General features: G+C 57.7%; 2 protein-coding genes and 1 pseudogene across 3 annotated transcripts; all 3 read left to right on the forward strand.

The window, feature by feature from the left end:
- Window positions 1-50: 50 nt before the first annotated feature.
- On the forward strand, window positions 51-6,244 carry PSME3 (proteasome activator subunit 3). Of its 2 annotated transcripts, none has more exons than XM_074162727.1 (11): window positions 51-175; window positions 680-712; window positions 1,021-1,083; window positions 1,584-1,688; window positions 1,996-2,044; window positions 2,662-2,774; window positions 3,272-3,340; window positions 3,552-3,619; window positions 3,754-3,808; window positions 4,058-4,144; window positions 4,630-6,244. In XM_074162727.1, exons 1-11 carry the CDS (start codon window positions 134-136, stop codon window positions 4,708-4,710), a joined length of 765 nt encoding a protein of 254 aa, XP_074018828.1. In that variant the 5' UTR covers window positions 51-133; the 3' UTR covers window positions 4,711-6,244. The 2 variants fall into 2 exon arrangements, with proteins under 2 accessions (XP_074018828.1, XP_074018827.1); XM_074162726.1 differs by having other exon boundaries at window positions 55-175; window positions 2,662-2,803; window positions 3,250-3,340.
- Window positions 6,245-10,345: 4,101 nt separating this feature from the next.
- LOC141474778 (amine oxidase [copper-containing] 3 pseudogene) lies at window positions 10,346-12,075 on the forward strand (annotated as a pseudogene).
- Window positions 12,076-14,450: 2,375 nt separating this feature from the next.
- LOC141474738 (amine oxidase [copper-containing] 3-like) lies at window positions 14,451-19,046 on the forward strand. Its single transcript, XM_074162805.1, has 4 exons — window positions 14,451-16,020; window positions 17,728-18,013; window positions 18,236-18,365; window positions 18,762-19,046. Exons 1-4 carry the CDS (start codon window positions 14,451-14,453, stop codon window positions 19,044-19,046), a joined length of 2,271 nt encoding a protein of 756 aa, XP_074018906.1.
- Window positions 19,047-19,837: the final 791 nt, after the last annotated feature.

Here is a 19,837-nt window from a genome sequence, read left to right on the forward strand (position 1 = left end):
GGCGGCGGGCGCGCGCGGCATTGGCGGGCGCGCGGCGTGAGGTCAGTTCCGGTGGCGGCGACGCCGGTGGTGGGGCAGCGGCAGCGCGGCCCCGCGCAGAGCCCGCCCGGACGCGCCCGCTGCCGCCGCCGCCATGGCCTCGCTGCTCAAGGTGGACCCCGAGGTGAAGCTCAAGGTGCGCTCCCGCCCCGTCGCCGGTGCCGCACCGCGCCCCGGGCCGCCGCCCGGCCCTTCCGCCCTGGCCGTTGGTCCTGCGGGCGGCGAGCGCGGCCCGCCCGCCCGGCTCTGCTCCCCCGCCGCCCCCGCTGCGCCGCGGCTCCCCGGAGCGCCGGGGGGCGGGGACGGGGCCGCGCTGCGGCCGCCCCTGGGCCGTTCCCGGGCGGATGGTGGCTGCGGGCCCGAGAACGGCGGCCCTTTCTCCCCGCCCTGGGCGGGAGCCACTCGGTGTGCGGTTCCCCGCGTTCCTCCGCGCCTCTGGAGTGGCCTCCGGAGCCCGGGCTGTGGGCTGCTGCCGGTCGCGGTTCCCGGGAACCTCCCGCCGCCGGGGGCGTCTTGCCAGGCCCGGAGCGGCATCCGCGGAGATGAGGCAGAGCCCGCAGCGGCGGGGCGCGGTGCCGGCTTGTGCCGAGCCCAGCTTCGCGAGGGGGGGCTCTGAACTGTCCCTTTTGTTCCTCTGCAGGTTGACTCCTTCAGGGAGCGGATCACCAGCGAGGTGAGTGTCCCACTGCCCAGGGCAGGAGTCGCCGCTCGGCCGGGTCTGTCTGACAGACCTGAGTGTGATTGGAGCCTTTCCCGGGGGCTCAGCTGCGCTCAGAGCATCGGCCACCACCCGCAGTGGGGTTAGGCAGCCTCATGGCTCTCCTGGCACCTTCTCCCCTCGACTTGGCCTGAGGGTTGGAGCGGGCAGAGCGTGTGCTCTCCTGCTTCCTGCCCCGGCACAGTTGGTTTCCCCGGTGTTCTTTCCTGCTGGCAGGAACCTCACAGTGTGTTTCACGTCATCATCTGTTCTTTCCCTCACAGGCTGAAGACCTGGTGGCAAACTTTTTCCCAAAGAAGCTGCTGGAGCTCGATGGGTTCCTCAAGGTAAGGTGTACCCTGTCTGCTGTATCCTTTTTCATTTTCAAGCTTCCTGTTGAAAGCAACATGGCAGGTCGTGGCCTGTGTATTTTCTTGTGTATTTCACCTTGTTACAAAGGCCCGAAGTGGCAACTCATAGCTTGCGTGCATTTGAGCGCTGTTAGCTCTAGAGGGGGTGCTTGCTTTCTCAGTTTTCTTTGTGTGATCGCCACATTTATCTTTCTTAGGCATTCGGCAACTTGGGGCTGTCCTTGGCGATGCTGTGGTCTCGCAGGGCCTCCAGCATTGCGGGCCGTCGATAGCTTTGATCCCAGCCTGGAGCTGGCACGCTGTTCTTGGGTGGAGGGGGGGCTCGTCACAGGCCTATTGTTAGGCTTTTTTTGGTCTTTCATCCTTATTTTATGGTCGGATAAGAGGGAGGTCTGAATCTTTTGTCTGCTCATTGTGTTTGGTGTGACAGAACTTGTTAGTTTGTAATTAAATAACAAATCTGCTTTATTTTCCAGGAACCTATCCTGAATATTCACGATCTCACTCAGATCCATTCAGACATGAACCTCCCAGTGCCTGACCCAATTCTGCTCACGAACAGCCACGATGGACTGGACGGGGTAAGGTTACTCTCTTGGCTGCGGTCCCTGCTTTGGTTAATTAAAACTGCATGGCTTGCTCTGCGCTGGAGTAGGATATTCTTATTTAATAACAGGCTGTGGCCCTCCCAAAGCCTTTAGGAATTGGTCTCTCGAGCCTGGAAAGGCTGCTGGAGGTAGCGCCGTGCTCTGCAGGCCTCCTCTGTTTGTAAAGAAGGATGCTTAGAAACCAGGAGCATAGCAGGGGCTCTACACTTTTTCTTATTTCCTTTGCAACACTGTTATAGCTTACGACTAGTTTGTGAGTAAAACATTTTGTATATTTTAGCCAAATATGAAAAAGAGGAAGCTGGAAGACCGCGAAGAGACCTTTCAGGGTAAGAGTCCCCCAGTCTCTTGTGTTGCTGCCTGCCCCCTGAACCGGTGCTGTACCTTAGTGTGAAATCACACGAGCCCCACTTGTCCTGTCCCGAGAGCAGTTGCTGCTTGTGCAGGCCTGTCCCCGCAACTGCTCAGAGCCTGACCCACGGACATTCTGTTGGGGAGGAGTCAGGTTCCAGCTCTTAGAAGCATAATTAGGATTTCTCTGATAGACATAAGTAGTACTTGCTTGAGCTTGGCCTGTTGACAGAGGCAGCTGATCTCCCTGTGCTGAAAGCTCTCCTTGACTGGAGGAAGATGCCAGGCTTTGGATTAAGCTGCGGCAGAAACATCTCATACACGCGCATTGGGAAAATCCTTTGTGCCCAGCCTCAGCAGCCTGGAGCTCTTCAGCTCTTGTCTCCGCTCCGCGTTTTCTCTTTTCCCTCCTTTGTGGGAATCGCTGTTAGCCCATGTCAAATTTCCCCTTCCCCACAGGTTAGCTGTAGCCTGGCTCGGTGGCCACCGCTGGCCTTTGCGGGAGATATGATGCTCAGGTGGACCTTCAGGCTGATCCCCTGGTGTAGCCATTCCTATGAGTTGCTGATGTGGTGGTGTTCTCCTCTGCCACCAGGTACCAAAGTGTTCGTGATGCCCAATGGGATGCTGAAGAGCAACCAGCAGCTGGTGGACATCATTGAGAAAGTGAAACCCGAAATCAGGCTGCTCATTGAGAAGTGTAACACGGTGGGTATGAGCTCTGGAGCCAGCGGAGAGTCGGATGCTTTTGCTCCTGGAGAGGCAAAGCTGCTCTGGGTGGAAGGAGCGGGTTCCCCTGTGCTCGGTAGATGAGGAAGGGCAGGATTCGTAGTATGGTGTCTAGAAGCGGCTGGGAGGTAGGTGCAGGGAAATGATGCTTTCTGAGCCCTTGGGGAGCTCTGGAGTTCCCCTCCTGAAGGAGGATGCTGTCTGTTACACAGGGTCCTTCCTTGAGGCTCTTCTTCACCCTCCTTTGCACAGCCACAGAGACCTGCTGAGAGCTTCCCCTGGGGAGCTAGGCTCGTGGTGGCCCAGCCATGTGGGAAATGATCTCCTCGGGGGCATTGTGTCAGTGTGAAGGACCTGCAGGAGTTTATCATGAACTGCATGGAAAAGACAGCATCCTGGGGGGCTTTTGGTAAAACATTAAAGAGGTCTCTGTGGAGATGTTGGCACTGATCAGCGCTCTGATCTTTCAACTGCAGGTGAAAATGTGGGTGCAGCTTCTCATCCCCAGGATAGAAGATGGAAACAACTTCGGTGTTTCTATTCAGGTAAGGCAGCTGGCTCTGTGCCCTGCTGCGGAGACAGCTCTGCTCCAGGGACGTGGATCTCGGCTTCCTCTGAATCTTTCATTTGATGGTATCCAGCAGCTGCAGTCGTGGGGTTGGTTTAGGTTTTGATGCTGCTGAGACGTGTTGCTGTCAGAGCCCTGAGGCTGGCTGCAGTCGTGTGAAGCTGATGGCTTCCTTCTCTTCCCTGCAGGAGGAAACAGTTGCTGAGCTTCGAACTGTGGAGAGTGAGGCGGCGTCCTACCTGGACCAGATTTCTAGGTAGGCACGCAAGAACAGACCTCTTCTTTGGGATCCACTTGGGGAAGGTCCCCCAGCTTTTCTAGAGCTGCACGGGCCTGGAAGAAGTCTTGGTGCTGTCTATCTGACCTTTAGTCTCTCCCTTTTCCTACCAGATATTATATCACAAGAGCAAAGTTGGTTTCCAAAATAGCCAAGTACCCTCATGTGGTAAGTAAATGGGGAAGTGGAGGTTTACATGTTACACACTGCTGCTTTTGGAAACTCTTTGGGCCACTTGATCACTGTCCTTTTTGAGCTGAGGGTCCTGGGGGAAAAGGTTGGGGATCGTACAAGAATGCAGAATATCTGTGTTAGAGGAGGGTGAGCTGAAAGGGGGGGTTCCTTTGTAAAGGGACCTTCTCTTGGTGTGGGGGAGGCACAGTTGAGCTCAAGCCACTCAGCATCTGCTCTCTGCAGGAGGACTATCGCCGCACAGTGACAGAGATCGATGAAAAGGAGTACATTAGTCTGCGCCTGATCATTTCAGAGCTGAGGAATCAATATGTAAGTGAAAAATGGAGCTTGTGCTGGCTCCCCGCACAGCAGCGGAGAGAGCCCTTTCGACCCTGCTGCTGCTGCTCTCCCCATTCCCTCTGAGCACTCCTAGTCCTGGGAGGAAGCCGGTCTCCCCACTCCACTTTGGCTCTAACCAGAGGAGCCGGCTGGTGGCTCCTCACCATCTCCCAGAGGTGCAGGTGTCTCCATCTGAGCGGTCACAGGAGTCTGGCACAAAATACTCCTTCCACCCCCATGGGAACCTGTGATCCTAAACTCTTCATGCAGCCCAAATAATTCCTGGGATCTGTAAAGTAATCTCTTTTTGGCCTTACACGCAGTGGCTTCTGTAAAGTCTGGCTGAAGGAAGCCCCTGGTGTCACTAGCGTGTGGTGCTGAGGCAAGCCATGCTGCTGTCACCAGTGCTCCTGGTGAAAGCTGGACACCGGGTGACTTTGTCCTTCCTGTCTGAGGCCCATTCTTCCTTTTTGCAGGTCACTTTGCATGACATGATCCTTAAAAACATTGAGAAGATCAAGAGGCCTCGGAGCAGCAATGCTGAGACCCTCTATTAAGTGTCAACGTTTGAACTTGAGAACTGTTCAGTCAACTAAAGACCGTCATTGCCTTGGTTTGTTACGTGACTATCGAGATGGGAAACTGGCTGGAAATAGTATCGTATTCTTAGTTAAACTCTTAAGAAATTATCGCCTAGTTTTGTGATTGGTTTTGTTCAGGTCTCAGGAGCTCTCCCTCCCTCTAGTAACTGGTAACGAGAAGGTCGCGCTGCTGTGGGGTGCCCTAGAGGCTACTGCAGAGTGAGAGCAGCAGCCAGGCAGGAACATTCCTGATGCCTTTCTTCCTACCTGAGTGGGAAGGACACTAGAGACCAAGCCCTCATCCTGTCCCACCTTGGCTGGAGGCTTCTCGGGGGTCTCTGGGGCACGCGTCAGCAGGAGAGCGAGTGCGGGCGGTGGGGAAGGGGTGGAGAACCTGGTGCTCCTCCCTGCTACCCCTGCGAGGATGAGGGGACCTGTCGCTTCTGGGCTGGTGGCAGCTCTGGTGCTGCTGAGCGGTCTGCACTCCTTTCCTGGCTCTTCTGCCTCGGCAGGGCCTGCCCCGGCACCCTCTGTGTCAGTGCAGAGCGTAAGGTGCTGCTGGTGGCCATCCTGGCTGCTCCTGGGCTCAGGTGGCTTCGCTCCTGTTGGCGATTTGACTAGAGCCAGTTTCTTGGCTAAAACCAACGTTACTTCATGTATGTCCTAGTGCCCCTTCAGCATGAGATGCTTCTGCTCCAGCCGAGAGAAGGGGGTGGCCAGAGGTCCCCCACTAAAGCCCTGGCACACAGCCAGCCCGAGCCCTGCTGTCCCCGGGCAGAGTGGCCACGGTGCTCGGGGCGAGGGTGGCCGGTACCACGGCAGACCTGGTAGCCTTTCCCCTGCAAAGGGCACATTGCTGTGCCTGGTGACTCCTCTAAGCCGCCGGAACGTTTCATGGTCATTACAAACCCCTTTGGGAATGACAGGTTGTGTTGCGTCAGTTTTTGTGTGTGGCAGGTGGGCCCGCAACACTGCAGGCTCCAAAATTTTCTTATTTATAGTATTTCTACTTAAGTCCCCTGTTCAGGGAACATTAAATCATTTGTTTCAGGAACCTCGCTGTTTCCCGGGTCTTGCTGTTACACCCGTATATTCTTATTGTGCAGTAGCCTTAATAGTTGTGTTAATCTCATTGTAACAACAGTGACAAATGGAATGAACTCTCTCCCCTCCTTTTTTTTTTTTTTTTACTTTGTTTTTGTTTCTTCTGCTTCCACATCTAAGAGCCATGTTGTCTTTTGCTGGTTTCCCAGGGATCTGCCTGCAGTGTGGAGGGCCACGGCCCTTGCTATAGACTCTTCTGTTGTTGTTTGTAGTGAGTCAACTCTTAGTCTTCCCGCTAATAAATATTCAGTAACAAACCAACCGCGTTCTAGCTGCTGTCTGGAAGCAGCACTTCCCCTCGTGTTTCTTTGTATGGATTCCTTTTAATTTGTTCGGCTCTCTTTGCCAGATGGAAGTATGTAAACTTTTACCTTGTCAAGGAATTAAAATAAGGTACTTGGACTTCTTTTAAGGTAGCCCCTTGTGTGTCATGCTGAGCCCTGAGGCTGCGCAGTGTTAACGTCTGTTCCAGTCCTGCCTTTCTTGCGTCCCTGTGCTCCTTCCCCGCACGTTCCTGTCTCTGCTGTGAACCGGGTGCCGCTGTGTAGGTGTCTCGGTGCCTTTCCCGTGCCCTGCCTCGGGCCACGCTCCTGGCTTTGGTGTCACCCGTCCCGGCTCAGCCCGGCACTCCGGCCCTGGGTTAGAGCAGACCCTGGGGATGTGTGTGGGGTTTCTCCGAGTCTGCGGCGGCTCCCGCACCTCCCTCCCCCGCGCTCCCCGCCCGCAGCGTCCTCTGCTCTCCCCGGGGATCCTCCTCCTCCCGCCTGCGCTTCCTCCGGTCCCTGCTGCGCTCCAGCCCGGGGATCCGCCGTCACCCCCGTCGCTCCGGTGCCGCTAGGGGGGGCGCGGGAGCCGCCGCCGCGAACGGGGCTCGGACCGGCTCCCCCGGCCGCCCCGGAGTGCGGGCCGCCGCTTGCGGAGGGACTCTGCCTCCCGCAGCCCCGTTGCGGGGAACGTCCCGCCGGTGCCGCTGCGGGAAGGTGGGGGCCGAGGTGCCCGGAGCCAGAGCGGGAGGGAAGGAGCCGGTGGCAGGACGCGATGGGGCAGCACAGGGGGCTCCACGGGCAGAAGCAGCCCATCTCCCGGGAGGAGGGAGCACCCCGGGCGGTGGTGGCAGCAGCGTGGCTCTCCCGCGGGAGCAGGGGAGGGCTCGCTGTCACCCCGGGTCTCGGCGCAGGGGTTTCTCCTCTGCCCTCCAGAAGTGGCATCGCGCTGTCACAGGCTCTGGGGACGTCCCAGCTTGCATGCAGTGACCCATAAAACTCTGAGAGGAGGATGAAGGCACTTGGATGCAGGCGCAAACGCTGCCAGAAATGCAGCCAGCGCAGGTTTCCCACCTTCTGTTTGACACAAACTGAAGGTTTGCTGCCTGTGAGATGGGAGAGCGGGAGTCAGGGGTTTCTGAAGCCTGAGGTTTGCCTTGGGGAATGTTTAAGACTTTCCGGTGTCAGGAGAGCTGGCAGGGGGTGTCTGTACCGTGCTCTTTACCCAGCCGTCTGGCAGTCACTGACTCCGAGTTTCCATGAGCCAAAAGCTGTCTGTCTCTGGTTTTGGTTTCCATAAATTTCACAGACTATTTTTTGCCACCTCTACCTTTCTGTGCGAGGGAAAATCAGCAAGCTCCTCTCTTCCTTGCTTTGTTTGGGAGACGTGGGTAATTTAGCAAATATAAGATGTCCTGATGGGCAGTACCTAAAAGCAAGCATGTAGCCAAAATAAACACGGGTAGATGTGAATTTTCCGTGTGAGGTGCGGGATGGAGCAATGGGCTAATGGGGCCGGGGAGCCGAGCGGGGGGAAGGGGTTTGTGCACCAAACAGGCCATAAACAAGTCACGCTGCTGTTAGTGAAACGTGTAATTTCTTTAAATTCTAGGTTAGCTTTAAGCGGTTCCGGGCTTCTTTTGGAGAAGGTACACGAGAAATGCAGTGGTACGTGTGGCCCTGAACGATACCTGATCGCTTTCCATCAGTAAGGTATTGACACAGGCCTCCTGGCTCTGCGGGCTCAGTTAATTACTCTGCTTCCTGACATTTCTGCTGCAAGATGGAGACGGATTTAGGGCTGTTCTGTTTATTCTGAAACAGAGCTCCCAGAAAGCACAGGCTGATTCCTGTGTTGCTTGTAACAGGCTTTAAAAGTCCCCAGCTTGAAAAGTACAGCAGAAATGGATGGTGTTAAATAACGTGGTACTGGATGTGGCGTCCATGGACAGACCCAGCCGCGGGGCAGAGGCAGCGTGGGAAGTTCCGTTCATGTCCTCTGTACCCGCAGAGCTGGGGCGTGCGCTGTGGGGTGGTTTCTCCTGAGGCTGTCATTACATGTTAGGGCTTCTCTGCTCCCAAACGCCCGACATGCACAGAACTGAGAGTGTGCCCACACTTTATTTTCAGACGTCTCCCAGGGAAGCTGCAGGGTGAGTTGTGATTTGTGGGGCAGTAAGGCCTGTGGAGTTTGTCCAGTTCTCCCAAATGACTGCCGTGCTGCTTAGAAACTGACCGTCTGTAATTGCAGCCTTGACCTTTAGGGACTCGGGATGCAAAACCAAGAGGTGAAGTCAAAACTGAGTGATCTGCTCTTTTTGTACTTCTTTAAGGAAAGGTCACCGTGAGCGTTGTGCACAGCCGTCCCAGCTCAGGCGTCAGGCGCCTGGTGCAGCAGAAGGTTTGTTGGATTCTTGGGGGGCAGGTCCCATGTCTCCTCTGAACCTCAGCTGGGGCAACAGCGCTTTCTCTCTGAGGGAAACGGATGCCGTGTTCTAGGCTTACACCAAAAGGGAATTTTTCTTTCAAGCCTAGCCCCAAATAATCCTCGAAGCCTTGTTGACTTCATGGACTGAAATACTGACTTGGGAGCTGGGGCTCCTTTTCTTAATTTGGGGCTACTCAGAGGCATCTGATTGTTCCCCTGGGGGGATGTCGGTGAGAGCTGGGCACCTCTGAGACTCGTAGCTCTTGTGTCCCGTGTAGCCCAGGCTCTCTTCTCATCCGTCCTCCCTCCCCTGGTTTGTGTCTGTGCCATGAGCAAGCCCCTCTTTTGGCACAGTGGCCACCTGAACTGGCTGCTGTGGCCCCGCAGGCTTTGCTGGCAGCGATGGCGTGTGCTGGCATGGGGGGGACACGGGTGTCCCTGGCCTGTGCAGCCAGAGCCTGGGCTAAAGACGGTGGAGGCTGCCAGTGGTGGTGAGGATAATGGAGTGTGTCCTATGGCAACGTGGCCTTCTGCCTGCGGTGTGGTGTCTGGTGTGGCCGCAGACCACAGAGCGGCTGAGCCCAGGGCAAGATCTGCTGTGGAGGAAGAGCCGAGGCAGTGCTGAGGCTAGGGGGGTGTCTCCCACCAGGAAACTCTGACGGGAGGAGGAAGAGAAGGCCAGGGTGAGGTGAGGTGAGGCTGGCAGCAGGAGTGGAAATGTTGGGTTGACTCTCCAGCCCTGGTTCTCTTGGATGCCTCATGCCTCTCGGCACCGGCAGAGGGGCTGGCAGGGACTGCAGCTCACACCATCTCATCTACCCCCAGCATCCGCCGTGTGGCAGATGGAGCGCTGCATCCTCTCATCCAGCCACCTCCCTCTGCCCAGGCCTCTCAACAGCGCTGAGGGACCAGCAGGGACACCTTCGGTGGGTGGCAGAGGGCAGTTGTCACAACCTCTAGTAGGAATCCTGGCGGCGGCTGCTCAGCCCGGCAGCATGGGGACAGCGGGCACCGCCACGGCTGCTGCAGGTGGGGGTGGTTTTATCCTTGGGGGACCTTCTCAGAAGCTGCACCTCAGTTTATCTGTGAGTCGGAGGCAGAGACAAAAGCTGTGTGATCCTCTTTGGGGGGAACGCTGGGGGGTTAATTAGCTGATAGCTGCTCAGAGAGGCAAACCAAGAGCTGGTTATTCACGGCGCATTGGGGCCTGAATCTCACCCTGAACTGCATCTTTCCACGCCTGCCAAAGCTTCTCTGCTGCTACACAGATGGATGTGTTTTCAGAAAGGCTTCCGTGTGGAAGATTTAAAAAAATAAAATAAAAAGTAACTCCAAGCTTGGAATCGTGCTGCCAGGGAGAATGTTTACAAGGAAACAGCCTGATAAACAAGGATATTCGGTGAGTTGCAAAGAGGTGAAATTCTACAGTGTGGCAACAATTCCCAGTTTGTCAGAGCTTCACGCTGGTCGCAGCCACCTCAGGCTGACTACAGGATCTTCGTTTTTACAGGCAGCCTCAGGAAGCCAGGTTGGACTGAAAAAGTAACAGAATTATGTGAAACTTGTCTGAGTCACTGACCCTGCATCTCCACCAGTTCCTCCAGGGCACTGCTCGAGGAGGAGACGGAGAAGGCTGCAGCTGGGAGAGGAGATCTGCCCTTTCTGGTCACCACCAATTTCAGATCTCCTCCCCTTGCCTCTCCCAGTCTTTTGTACTTTCCGAGCTAATCCATCCAGCGCAGCGTGAACTGACAGCGGCAGCAGCTGGAAACCCTGCTCCGAAAGCTGCTGTGAATGCCCCAGGACCAGCAGCACCATGCACATGAAAACGCTGCTCATCCTCCTCGTTCTGGCATTAGCCACGATATTTGCCCTGGTCTGTGTGCTGCTGACCAGAGGAAGAGCCCCCAGCGCCTGCCAGCACCAGCCCCCAGGGCAGGAGGACACCGATGACGGCCAAAGCCTGGTCTTTGCCGACCTGAGCCCCGAGGAGATGGTGCAAGTGGTGCGGTACCTGCAGGGAAACCTTGGGGTGCAGCTGGTGGACGCCTCGCGTGCAAAGCCCTCGGACAACTGCATCGCCTCCGTGGATGTGCAGGTCCCCGCAAAGGCTGAGGTGCTGCGGTTCCTGGATGGTGGGGGGGCTCGCCCCCCCCGGGAGGCGCTGGCCGTGCTCTACTTCGGCAACCAGCCAGACCCCAACGTCACCGAGTACGTGGTGGGGCCGCTGCCGAGGCCGGTGTATCACCGGGACGTGACGGTGCAGAAGTACGGGGGGAAGGTGCCGTACCACCGCAGACCCACACTGGCAGTTGAGTACCAACAGATTGGAGGGTTTTTAAAAAGCCAAGTGTTCCCCACAGCTCCATCTTTCATGCATCAAGTCATGGAGTATGATGGAGCCAATCTAGCAGCCCTGACGGCTGCTCCCCGTGGATTCCAGTCTGGAGATCGGATCACCTGGTTTGTCTTGTTTCAGAATGTGAGCGGGTTCTTTGTGCACCCGGTGGGGCTGGAGGTGCTGGTGGACCACAGCAGCCTGGACACCTCCCGGTGGGCAGTGAGCAGGGTCTTCTACAATGGGCAGTACTACCGGGACATGGTCCAGCTGGAGAGCGCCTATGTCCAGGGTCGCATCAGTGTGGAGAAGGTGAGGAAGGCGCCGCAGGACGGGGACTTCTCATCCATGAAGCCCCGAGCATCTTCGGCTGCGCTGTTCCCTTTGCAGTACGAGCCCCAGGGTCCCCGCTACAGCATCAGGAACAACCATGTCCTCTTCCAGGCCTGGAGCTTCGCCTTTGGGATGAGCGTGAACACGGGCCTGCGTCTGTTTGATGTGCGACACAAGGGGGAGAGGGTCGCCTATGAAATCAGTGTCCAGGAGGCGATGTCAGTGTACGGCTCCAACTGCCCTGGAGGGATGTCGACGAGGTACATGGACGGGAGCTTTGGCATCGGGCGCTACACCTCCCCCTTGGTGCGAGGGGTTGACTGCCCCTATTTGGCCACGTACCGGGATGTGCACTACCTTGCTCATTCCCAGGTCTCTAGGATTACTAAAAATGCCCTTTGCATTTTTGAGCAGAACCTGGGCTCCCCACTGCGGCGCCACTTCTCCAACCTGCAGTCTCTCTACTATGGGGGGCTGGTCAACTCTGCTCTGGTCGTTCGCTCCATTGCCACTGTGGGTAACTACGACTATGTGTGGGACTTCATCTTCTACCAGAACGGGGCCATCGAAGGCAAGGTCCAGGCCACGGGGTACGCGAGCTCATCCTTTCTCCACGGGGATGGTCTGAGATACGGCAATCGGGTTTGGGAGCACACACTGGGAACGATACACACCCATTCCATCAACTATAAGGTGGACTTGGATGTGGGAGGTAGGTCTGGGTCTTCCTTTAATGTCTGCTGTTATACTGTAAACCCTGGAGCTCTGGGGGGATTGCCTCCCTTCTGTAGACTCCTTCATAACTGACACCAGAACTCTGCTTTTTCTCTCTCTTATCCTCTTTTTTAATTGGAAAATTATTTTTCTGTGTATAAAATAGTCCGTCAAGGTCATGCAGTTGAAGGCAGTGTGAATTGTCTGGGAGCTCTGTGTTCAGCCCAGGGAAAGTATGAAAGGTAGCAGCTGAAAAATGTTTGTGTTTCCTTGAGGCCTCCCGTCTGGCAGAGCCCGTGTTGCCTTGGGCATGGCCGGGCGGCGGGGAGCACGGCCCCGTCGCCGCCCCGGGCTGGGAGCCTGCTCCTGCGCCCGACGCCGGTCCCGGTGCTCCGCCGAACTCGGGCAAGTCCTTGTCGCTTCTCGGCTGCCCGGCACAAAGCAGGGCGTCGGGGCTGGTGTCCGCAGGGCTGAGCTCCTGCAGCTCCATCCCCGCTCCTCTTTTGAGGAAACGCTTGTACGTTGGATCCCGAGCCTGGGCTCCAGCGCGGCTGCAGAGAGCCCGTGAGTTCCCTGCTCCCGCACAGAGCCACGCTCTCTGGCACCGCAGCCCTCGGAGGGTTATTTGAGTCCAGGAGCAGCTCCCTCCGGCCGGGGAAGCGCCGGGATGCTCAGCCCAAAGCTTTGCTTCCCCGCAAAGGCCATTGCGGTAACTGCAGCCCGGGAAGGGGCAGGGGCAGCGCCGGGGACACCGACCGGCAGCGTCAGGTGCCTGTTACTGAGACCTGCTCCTGTAAAAAGTCGGGGAAAACTGTTTTACATGCGCGCAGGACCAGAGAGGTCGCTAGTAGGCAGCGGATGCGTCTGTACCAGCCCAGGAAATGCAGCTCCGGTAACCCCCGGTGTCCCCCGGGCTGCGGGGAGCCGTCACAGAACTCCCTACCTCGGGCTGCCGCTGGCGCCGGTGCCAGCTCCGGTACCGGCACGTGCCCTCTCTCGTACCCGCCTGTGTGGCCTCGAAAGGTGCTGGTGCTGTCGTTATGGCTGAAAACGGGGCTGATGCTGGTTCCCTTCCTGTAGGCAAGGCTTGAAAATGTGCTAAACTGCGTTTCCCACGTGGTGGCAAGGTTCTTCTCTGTGACTGCTGCACCCCTTGGTGCCCTGCTCTGTTTACACCCCCTGAGCCCTGGCTGCTGCAAAATGCTCTTGAGAAGAGCTCTATGAATTCCCAGACGTGTTCCCTTAGCGAGGGAGGGGGGCCCTGTCCCTGCAGCAGCGCCGGGGTGCTCCACAGGTGCTCTGCGGGATCCCTGCCTTCCGAGCGCAGGGAAGGCAAAACTGGGTCATCTCTCATGCAGGTTTCTTGGATGCTGGTCTGAAGCTGGCGTGGGACCTGCAGGGGAAAAGGGCAATTATTCCCTGGCTGGAAGTGAGAATGAAAACATAAGTTCCTAAATTAACATCATCGCGAGAGTGGCAAATGGCTCCAGCGCTGCAGTGATTTCAGCCCCTCCTGCCCGTGCCTCACACCGTCTCCACCAGAAGGGGACCACAGTCCCTGGACAGCCCTCCTCGGCTGTGGGTGATGTGTCGCTGCTGCCGCAACGGGGCCAGCCTTGCAGCAGTGGGTGGCCGTGCAGGAGGGATGGCCTCACAGCACAGTGAGGTGGCCCGGGTGCCCTGGCCCCGTGGTGGCTGCTACCAAAGGGCTGCTCCCTCCCTGGGGAGGTCCATGGCGTGGTCAGCAGTGATGAGCAGGACCCTGGCAGTAACCTTTTCTGTCCGTGACAGCTCTTGTTTGAGGCTCGTGTCCACTGGAGTGGGGTTGGGGTGGCTGAATGGGGACAGACATGTCCTGTTCATTGTCCTGCAGCCTCTGCTCTACTGGTGCAGCCACTCCAGGGCTGTCTGTAGCTTGCGGTTGCTGCCAGGGCTTTGGTGGGCACTGCCTGTTCTCCCCAGGGAGCTTCATCCCATCCCGTCTCATCCCCTCTGCCCACAGCTGGAGCCACCAGGTCCTTCTCTCAGGGCTGGGGAGGTGACAGGGAGAAGAGGCACATGGAAGTGCTGGGAGCCAGCAGGTCTTGGAGTCTCCTGGAGCTCCAGTCTTGACCAACCCTTCAGGGCAGAGGGGCTGGTCTCAGGGCAACAGGGTGCAGGAGGAGCGGGGGCTCCTACATGAGACAGGACAGGGTCACCTGGGAGAAGCAAAGGCGCTTTCAGCAGACCAAGGCTGGGACTCTTCGTGGTGTCACCCTGCAGCAGAGAAACCCATCAGTGGCTTTGGGGAGTGAGTCAGGCACCAGCTCCCCCACTGGATTCCTCGGAGTGTCTAGGGTGGGGAGGAAACAGGCTGAACTGGCTGGGGCCTGTGATCTGCTCCTGGAGTCCTATACAAGCTCCAGGCTCCCTCCCCACCTCGCCAGCGACGCCTTTACGCCTACAGTCGGGAAATTAATGAAGAGCCTGATCTGCGAGTGAGGAACACATTCTGGAGCCCGCCGCCAAACGCCACGCACGGTCTCTGACTGGAGAGATGAACCCCAAACTCCCCTACGTCCTCCTGATGGGGGCTGGGGTGATAATATTCATTCTCTCCTGCATGCTGCTGAGCAGGGGGAGGCGATCACCGAGCTGTGAGTCCCAGCCCCACATCGTGGAGAAGACTGGGTCCACAAGCCAGAGCCTGGTCTTTGCCGACCTGAGTCCTGAGGAGATGGTGCAAGTGGTGCGGTACCTGCAGGGAAACCTTGGGGTGCAGCTGGTGGACGCCTCGCGTGCAAAGCCCTCGGACAACTGCATCGCCTCCGTGGACGTGCAGGTCCCCGCCAAGGCCGAGGTGCTGCAGTTCCTGGATGGTGGGGGGGCTCGCCCCCCCCGGGAGGCGCTGGCCATGCTCTACTTCGGCAACCAGCCAGACCCCAACGTCACCGAGTACGTGGTGGGGCCGCTGCCGAGGCCGGTGTATCACCGGGACGTGACGGTGCAGAAGTACGGGGGGAAGGTGCCGTACCACCGCAGACCGATGCTGGGCAGTGAGTACGAGCAGCTGGGAGCATTCTTAGAGACAGTGGCCTTTGCTGCAGCCCCAACCTTCCTGACAGAAGTGTTTGAATATGACGGCACTAACATGGCGTTCCAGACCGCAGCCCCTCATGGGTTCCACTCTGGAGACCGTAAGTCCTGGTTCATCATATTTCAGAATGTGAGTGGGTTCTTTGTGCACCCGGTGGGGCTGGAGGTGCTGGTGGACCACAGCAGCCTGGACACCTCCCGGTGGGCAGTGAGCAGGGTCTTCTACAACGGACAGTACTACCGGGATATGGTCCAGCTGGAGAGCGCCTATGTGCAGGGTCGCATCAGTGTGGAGAAGGTGAGGAAGGCGCCGCAGGACGGGGACTTCTCGTCCATGAAGCCCCGAGCATCTTCGGCTGCGCTGTTCCCTTTGCAGTACGAGCCCCAGGGTCCCCGCTACAGCATCAGGAACAACCACGTCCTCTTCCAGGCCTGGAGCTTCGCCTTTGGGATGAGCGTGAACACGGGCCTGCGTCTGTTTGATGTGCGACACAAGGGGGAGAGGGTCGCCTATGAAATCAGTGTCCAGGAGGCGATGTCAGTGTACGGCTCCAACTGCCCTGGAGGGATGTCGACGAGGTACATGGACGGGAGCTTTGGCATCGGGCGCTACACCTCCCCCCTGGTGCGAGGGGTCGACTGCCCGTACTCAGCCACCTACGTTGACACACACTCTCTGTCCAAGACCCTGAGCCCCATCAAAAGAAAGGATTCTCTCTGCATTTTTGAGCAGAACCTGGGCTCCCCACTGCGGCGCCACTACTCCAACCTGCAGTCTCCCTACTACGGGGGGCTGGTCAACTCTGCTCTGGTCATTCGTTCCATTGCCACTGTGGGCAACCACAACTATGTATGGGACTTCATCTTCTACCAGAACGGGGCTATTGAAGGCAAGGTCCAGGCCACGGGGTACGCGAGCTCATCCTTTCTCCACGGGGATGGTCTGAGATACGGCAATCGGGTTTGGGAGCACACGCTGGGAACGATACGCACCCATTCCATCAACTATAAGGTGGACTTGGATGTGGGAGGTAGGTCTGTGTCTGTGTCTCTCTTTTATGCCCTCCCTGAGTACTTTTAGACTTCCCAAAGTTGATGTTTTTTGGTCCTTGTCCGGTTTTTTCATTCTGTGTGTGGGGTAGGATGCTGTGCTGGCACAGAGCTGCCTCCCTTATGTGTTTGGAGCAGTGAAAAGCTGTTGTCCCTCAGGGAGAGGTTCCCCCTCTGTCCCCTGCAGTTTCCCTGACGGGCCATGCAGAGCTGTGGCTGCCTGGGCTGGCTAAAGCCAGCACTGCCTTGTGCCTCCTGCCCCTAATGGGGAGGGTCCTTCCCCTCCTGCCCGGCAGGTGGACCCACTCCCATTCTGCCTCGATGCCCCCGGGGCTCTGCAGAGCTTGGGATTTTTCCTTCCGTGCCCTCCCCCTGTCCCGAGCCCCACATGACAGTTGGAGTCACTCAAGCTGGTTTGTTGGGATGTGGTTTCCAGCTCACATTCCTGCTTCCTCCAGTTTTGCCAAGCTGTTCCTGCTGCTCTTGTGTGAGCAGGGCTGGGGGCTGCCCCCCACCAGGGGCTGTGGGCTCAGGTGGGTGCTGGGCTGGTAGCCGAGTTAGGGCCGGGCTGCTTTGTGCCAGGGCATTGGGGAGTGGCGGCTGCGGTTTTCTTGGTCTTCCCCTACCATTTGTGCCATGAATCTCTCCTCACGCTGCTGCTGAAATTGCATTTGCTGCACGCTCCTGCCATCTGTTAAAAATACCCCAATTTCCTTTTAATTGGGAAACACCCAATTCCATGTGGTTTTAGGATGGGGTTTGAGTACTTAGGTAAAAATGGGGCATGGCAAAACCATGAGAACAGGGAAAAGGCAGATGAAGTCAGAGTGTGACTGCTGTCACTGGGAGGGGAGGTGTGGGGTTGGAAGTTTTTGGCACATTGGAAAAGGGAAGTGAGTGGCAGTTGCTGGATGTGGATCCTCGTCCATGGGGCTCGGGCTCTGGCGCTGCCTTGATGGCAGCCGCGGGGCTCAGGCCCAGGGGTGGCCAGATGTCCAGCTCCAGGATGGCCTTGGTGCGAGCTGGAAACTCGCCTGGGGCGAGGGCAGCGGAGCGGGGGGTGTTACTCCATTGCTGTGGCCAGGGCGGGCAGCGGGGGCCGAGCACTGGCCCCAGAGCTATGAGCGCTCTCAGCCAGCCCTTTGCCATCGCGTCCCCGGATTTCCTTGCTCTTGTGCCCCTCCGGCCACTCAGAGCCTCTGGCTCATGACTCTTTGCTGTGGAAGGACCTGAACATCGTGGCGCTGCTCCAGTTCTGTGATGTGCAAATGCGCTGGGAGCCTGCGCCCTCCCCAGCTCTCAGGACACAGGCTGATGAGCCCAAACACCATGTCTGGGCCATCACACGCTTGGGTTAATTAGGCTGTGCCTGCACTGGGGAGCAAACCTGTTCTTCTGCACTGGGACGAGGCTCTTGTCCCTCTCAGAGGACGAGAGTCTCCATGGATTGTGGTGTCTGCCACAGCGTGTTGTTGCCTGGCTTGGCCAAACAGTCCTACAGCCATGGATAAACGTACACGTACAGTCCTGCTGCCGTGGAGCTGCGGAGCAGTGGCTGCTCCCGTGGGCAGGAGCCGCTGCTCGGATTCAGAGTCTGGGAGGGGGGGATGGGGACAGCAAGCTCTGGCCGCAGTGATGTCCATGGGGAACAGGGGATACTCCTCAGTGATTTTGCTTTTTCTTCACAGGGGTGAAGAACTCCTTGGTGGCCCATGACATGGCGTTTGAGATGACACGGGCTCCCTGGAGCCCAGAGCAGCAGATAGAGCGGCCACGACTCACCAAGAAAGTCCTGGACACGGAGGACCAGGCTGCCTTCCGGCTCCAGTCGAAGATGCCCAGATACGTCTACTTTGCAGCCAACAGCAAAAATAAGTGGGGCCACCAGCGTGGTTACAGGATCCAGATCACCAGTTTTGCAGGGGATCACATCCCTGAAGCCAGCTCCATGGAGAGGGCCATCAGCTGGGCAAGGTCAGGCTGCTCGGATTGGGAGGGCGGGTTCTCAGAGATACCCCCAGCCTCACTGGGGAGGGAGCACATGGCTGTTCCTTGATGGGGAGGCACAGGGCAGGCACTTTCCTGGGCTGGGGTTACTCCATAAGAGCAGGCTTGTGCTCTGCAGGTTCTCTGGGGAGTTGGCTTCCAGCCCTGCCCTGCCCCGGGGGCTGCTCCCATCTCTCTCTTTGTCCTCAGGTACCAGCTGGCTGTCACCCGGCGCAAGGAGGAGGAGCCCACCAGCACCAGCATCTACAACCAGAACGACCCCTGGACGCCCACTGTTGCCTTCTCCGACTTCATCAACAACGAGACCATCACCAACGAGGTGAGCCAGAGTCCCCTGGGCTGGAGCTGGAATACCCAGCGCCGGGCGCAGCGGGGAGAGCAGCAGCCCCGGGGGAATGAGGGTTTGAGCATACCCTTTTCTGTGCATCTGCTCAGCGCGTGTAGATCAGAGTGCAGAGCAGGAGCTCGTTTCTCCCTACGGAGAAATGCTGGCAAAATGTCAGGAAAATGTCTGTGAGGCCAGGGCTTGGCCACAGGGGTCAGGGCAAGGGCCCTTCTGCAGGTCTTTGGGGAAGGGAGGGGATCTTTCCCAGGAGGGGGGAGCTCGGCATGTGAGGACGTGGCCAGGCTGGTGCCTGGGGAGGTCCCCCCCTGCTCTCCTGCATGGGTTTCGGTGTCTGAAATAACCATGGTCCTGTGGCTCTTCCCTGCCTAGGACCTGGTTGCCTGGATAACCGCTGGTTTCCTTCACATCCCACACTCAGAGGATATTCCCAACACTGTGACAGTGGGAAACTCAGTTGGCTTCCTCCTGAGACCCTACAACTACTATGACCTGGACCCCTCCATCTACTCGCACGATGGCGTGTTTTTCACCAGCGAGCAGGACGTCACAGCGTGTGAAGTCAACCCCATCGCGTGCCTGCCCAAAACCGCCTCTTGTTTGCCAAACTTCCCCCCATTCACCTTCGATGGTTTCCAAAATACGAGCAGGCTTTAACACTACAGGACGGTGTTAGGAGACACAGTCAGAGGCACCAGGTTGACTCTTCTGTCTCAGATTTTCAGTTTTTTAGTGAAGTTGTCTCCATTTCCAGTTGTGCAATGACTTCACTTCTTATCATTGCTTTTAAAATAGCGCTTTTTAAAAGGGAAGCATAATCTTCTTGGCATGATGCTAGATGGGAGTTTATGTTGCCTCTGTTAATTGCTGAATTTGAGTTTGTTGCAGGAGGAAGGTGAGGAGAAAATCCCATTCCTCTGCTGTAGAAGCAAGTGCTGTGTAGTGCCTGTCTCAGGTTAAAAAAAATGAAAGTTATTCTGGCCCAGTGCTCTCTTGAGTGTCTTCTTCTTATGACTTACAGCAGCATCTGCCCCGTCCGGGCACAGGGTGGGTCTGGCCGGAGGGCAGGAGGCTGGGGAGTCCTGGGGCTCGGGGGGACATGCAGGCGGGCACTGGCACCATGCTCTGGGTGCTCAGGGTGAGGCTGGGGACAGCCAGGACCTGCTTGGGCAGCAGCTCCCAGGCACTCGCCGCTGGGTGCAGGAGAGGGGAGTGGAGGGGACTATTGCGGGGAGGGGCCTTGCTGTCCCTGCGCCAGCGCTGTCCCCACATGTGCCTCTGCGTGAACCTGTGGGCCTGTGGCAGCCCCATCGATGGTGGCCAGGTTCACGCCAGAGCCTTTCCCCAGGCTCAAGCCAGAGCACCGGAGCCACGCAGCCACTGGCGGAGCCACAGGGCCAGTGCTGCCGCCTGTTTGCCAGGATGCTCGGTGGGCTCTGGAGCCCTCA

The sequence above is a fragment of the Numenius arquata genome, chromosome 23 (assembly GCF_964106895.1).
Source record: "Numenius arquata chromosome 23, bNumArq3.hap1.1, whole genome shotgun sequence".
Lineage (NCBI taxonomy): Eukaryota > Metazoa > Chordata > Aves > Charadriiformes > Scolopacidae > Numenius > Numenius arquata.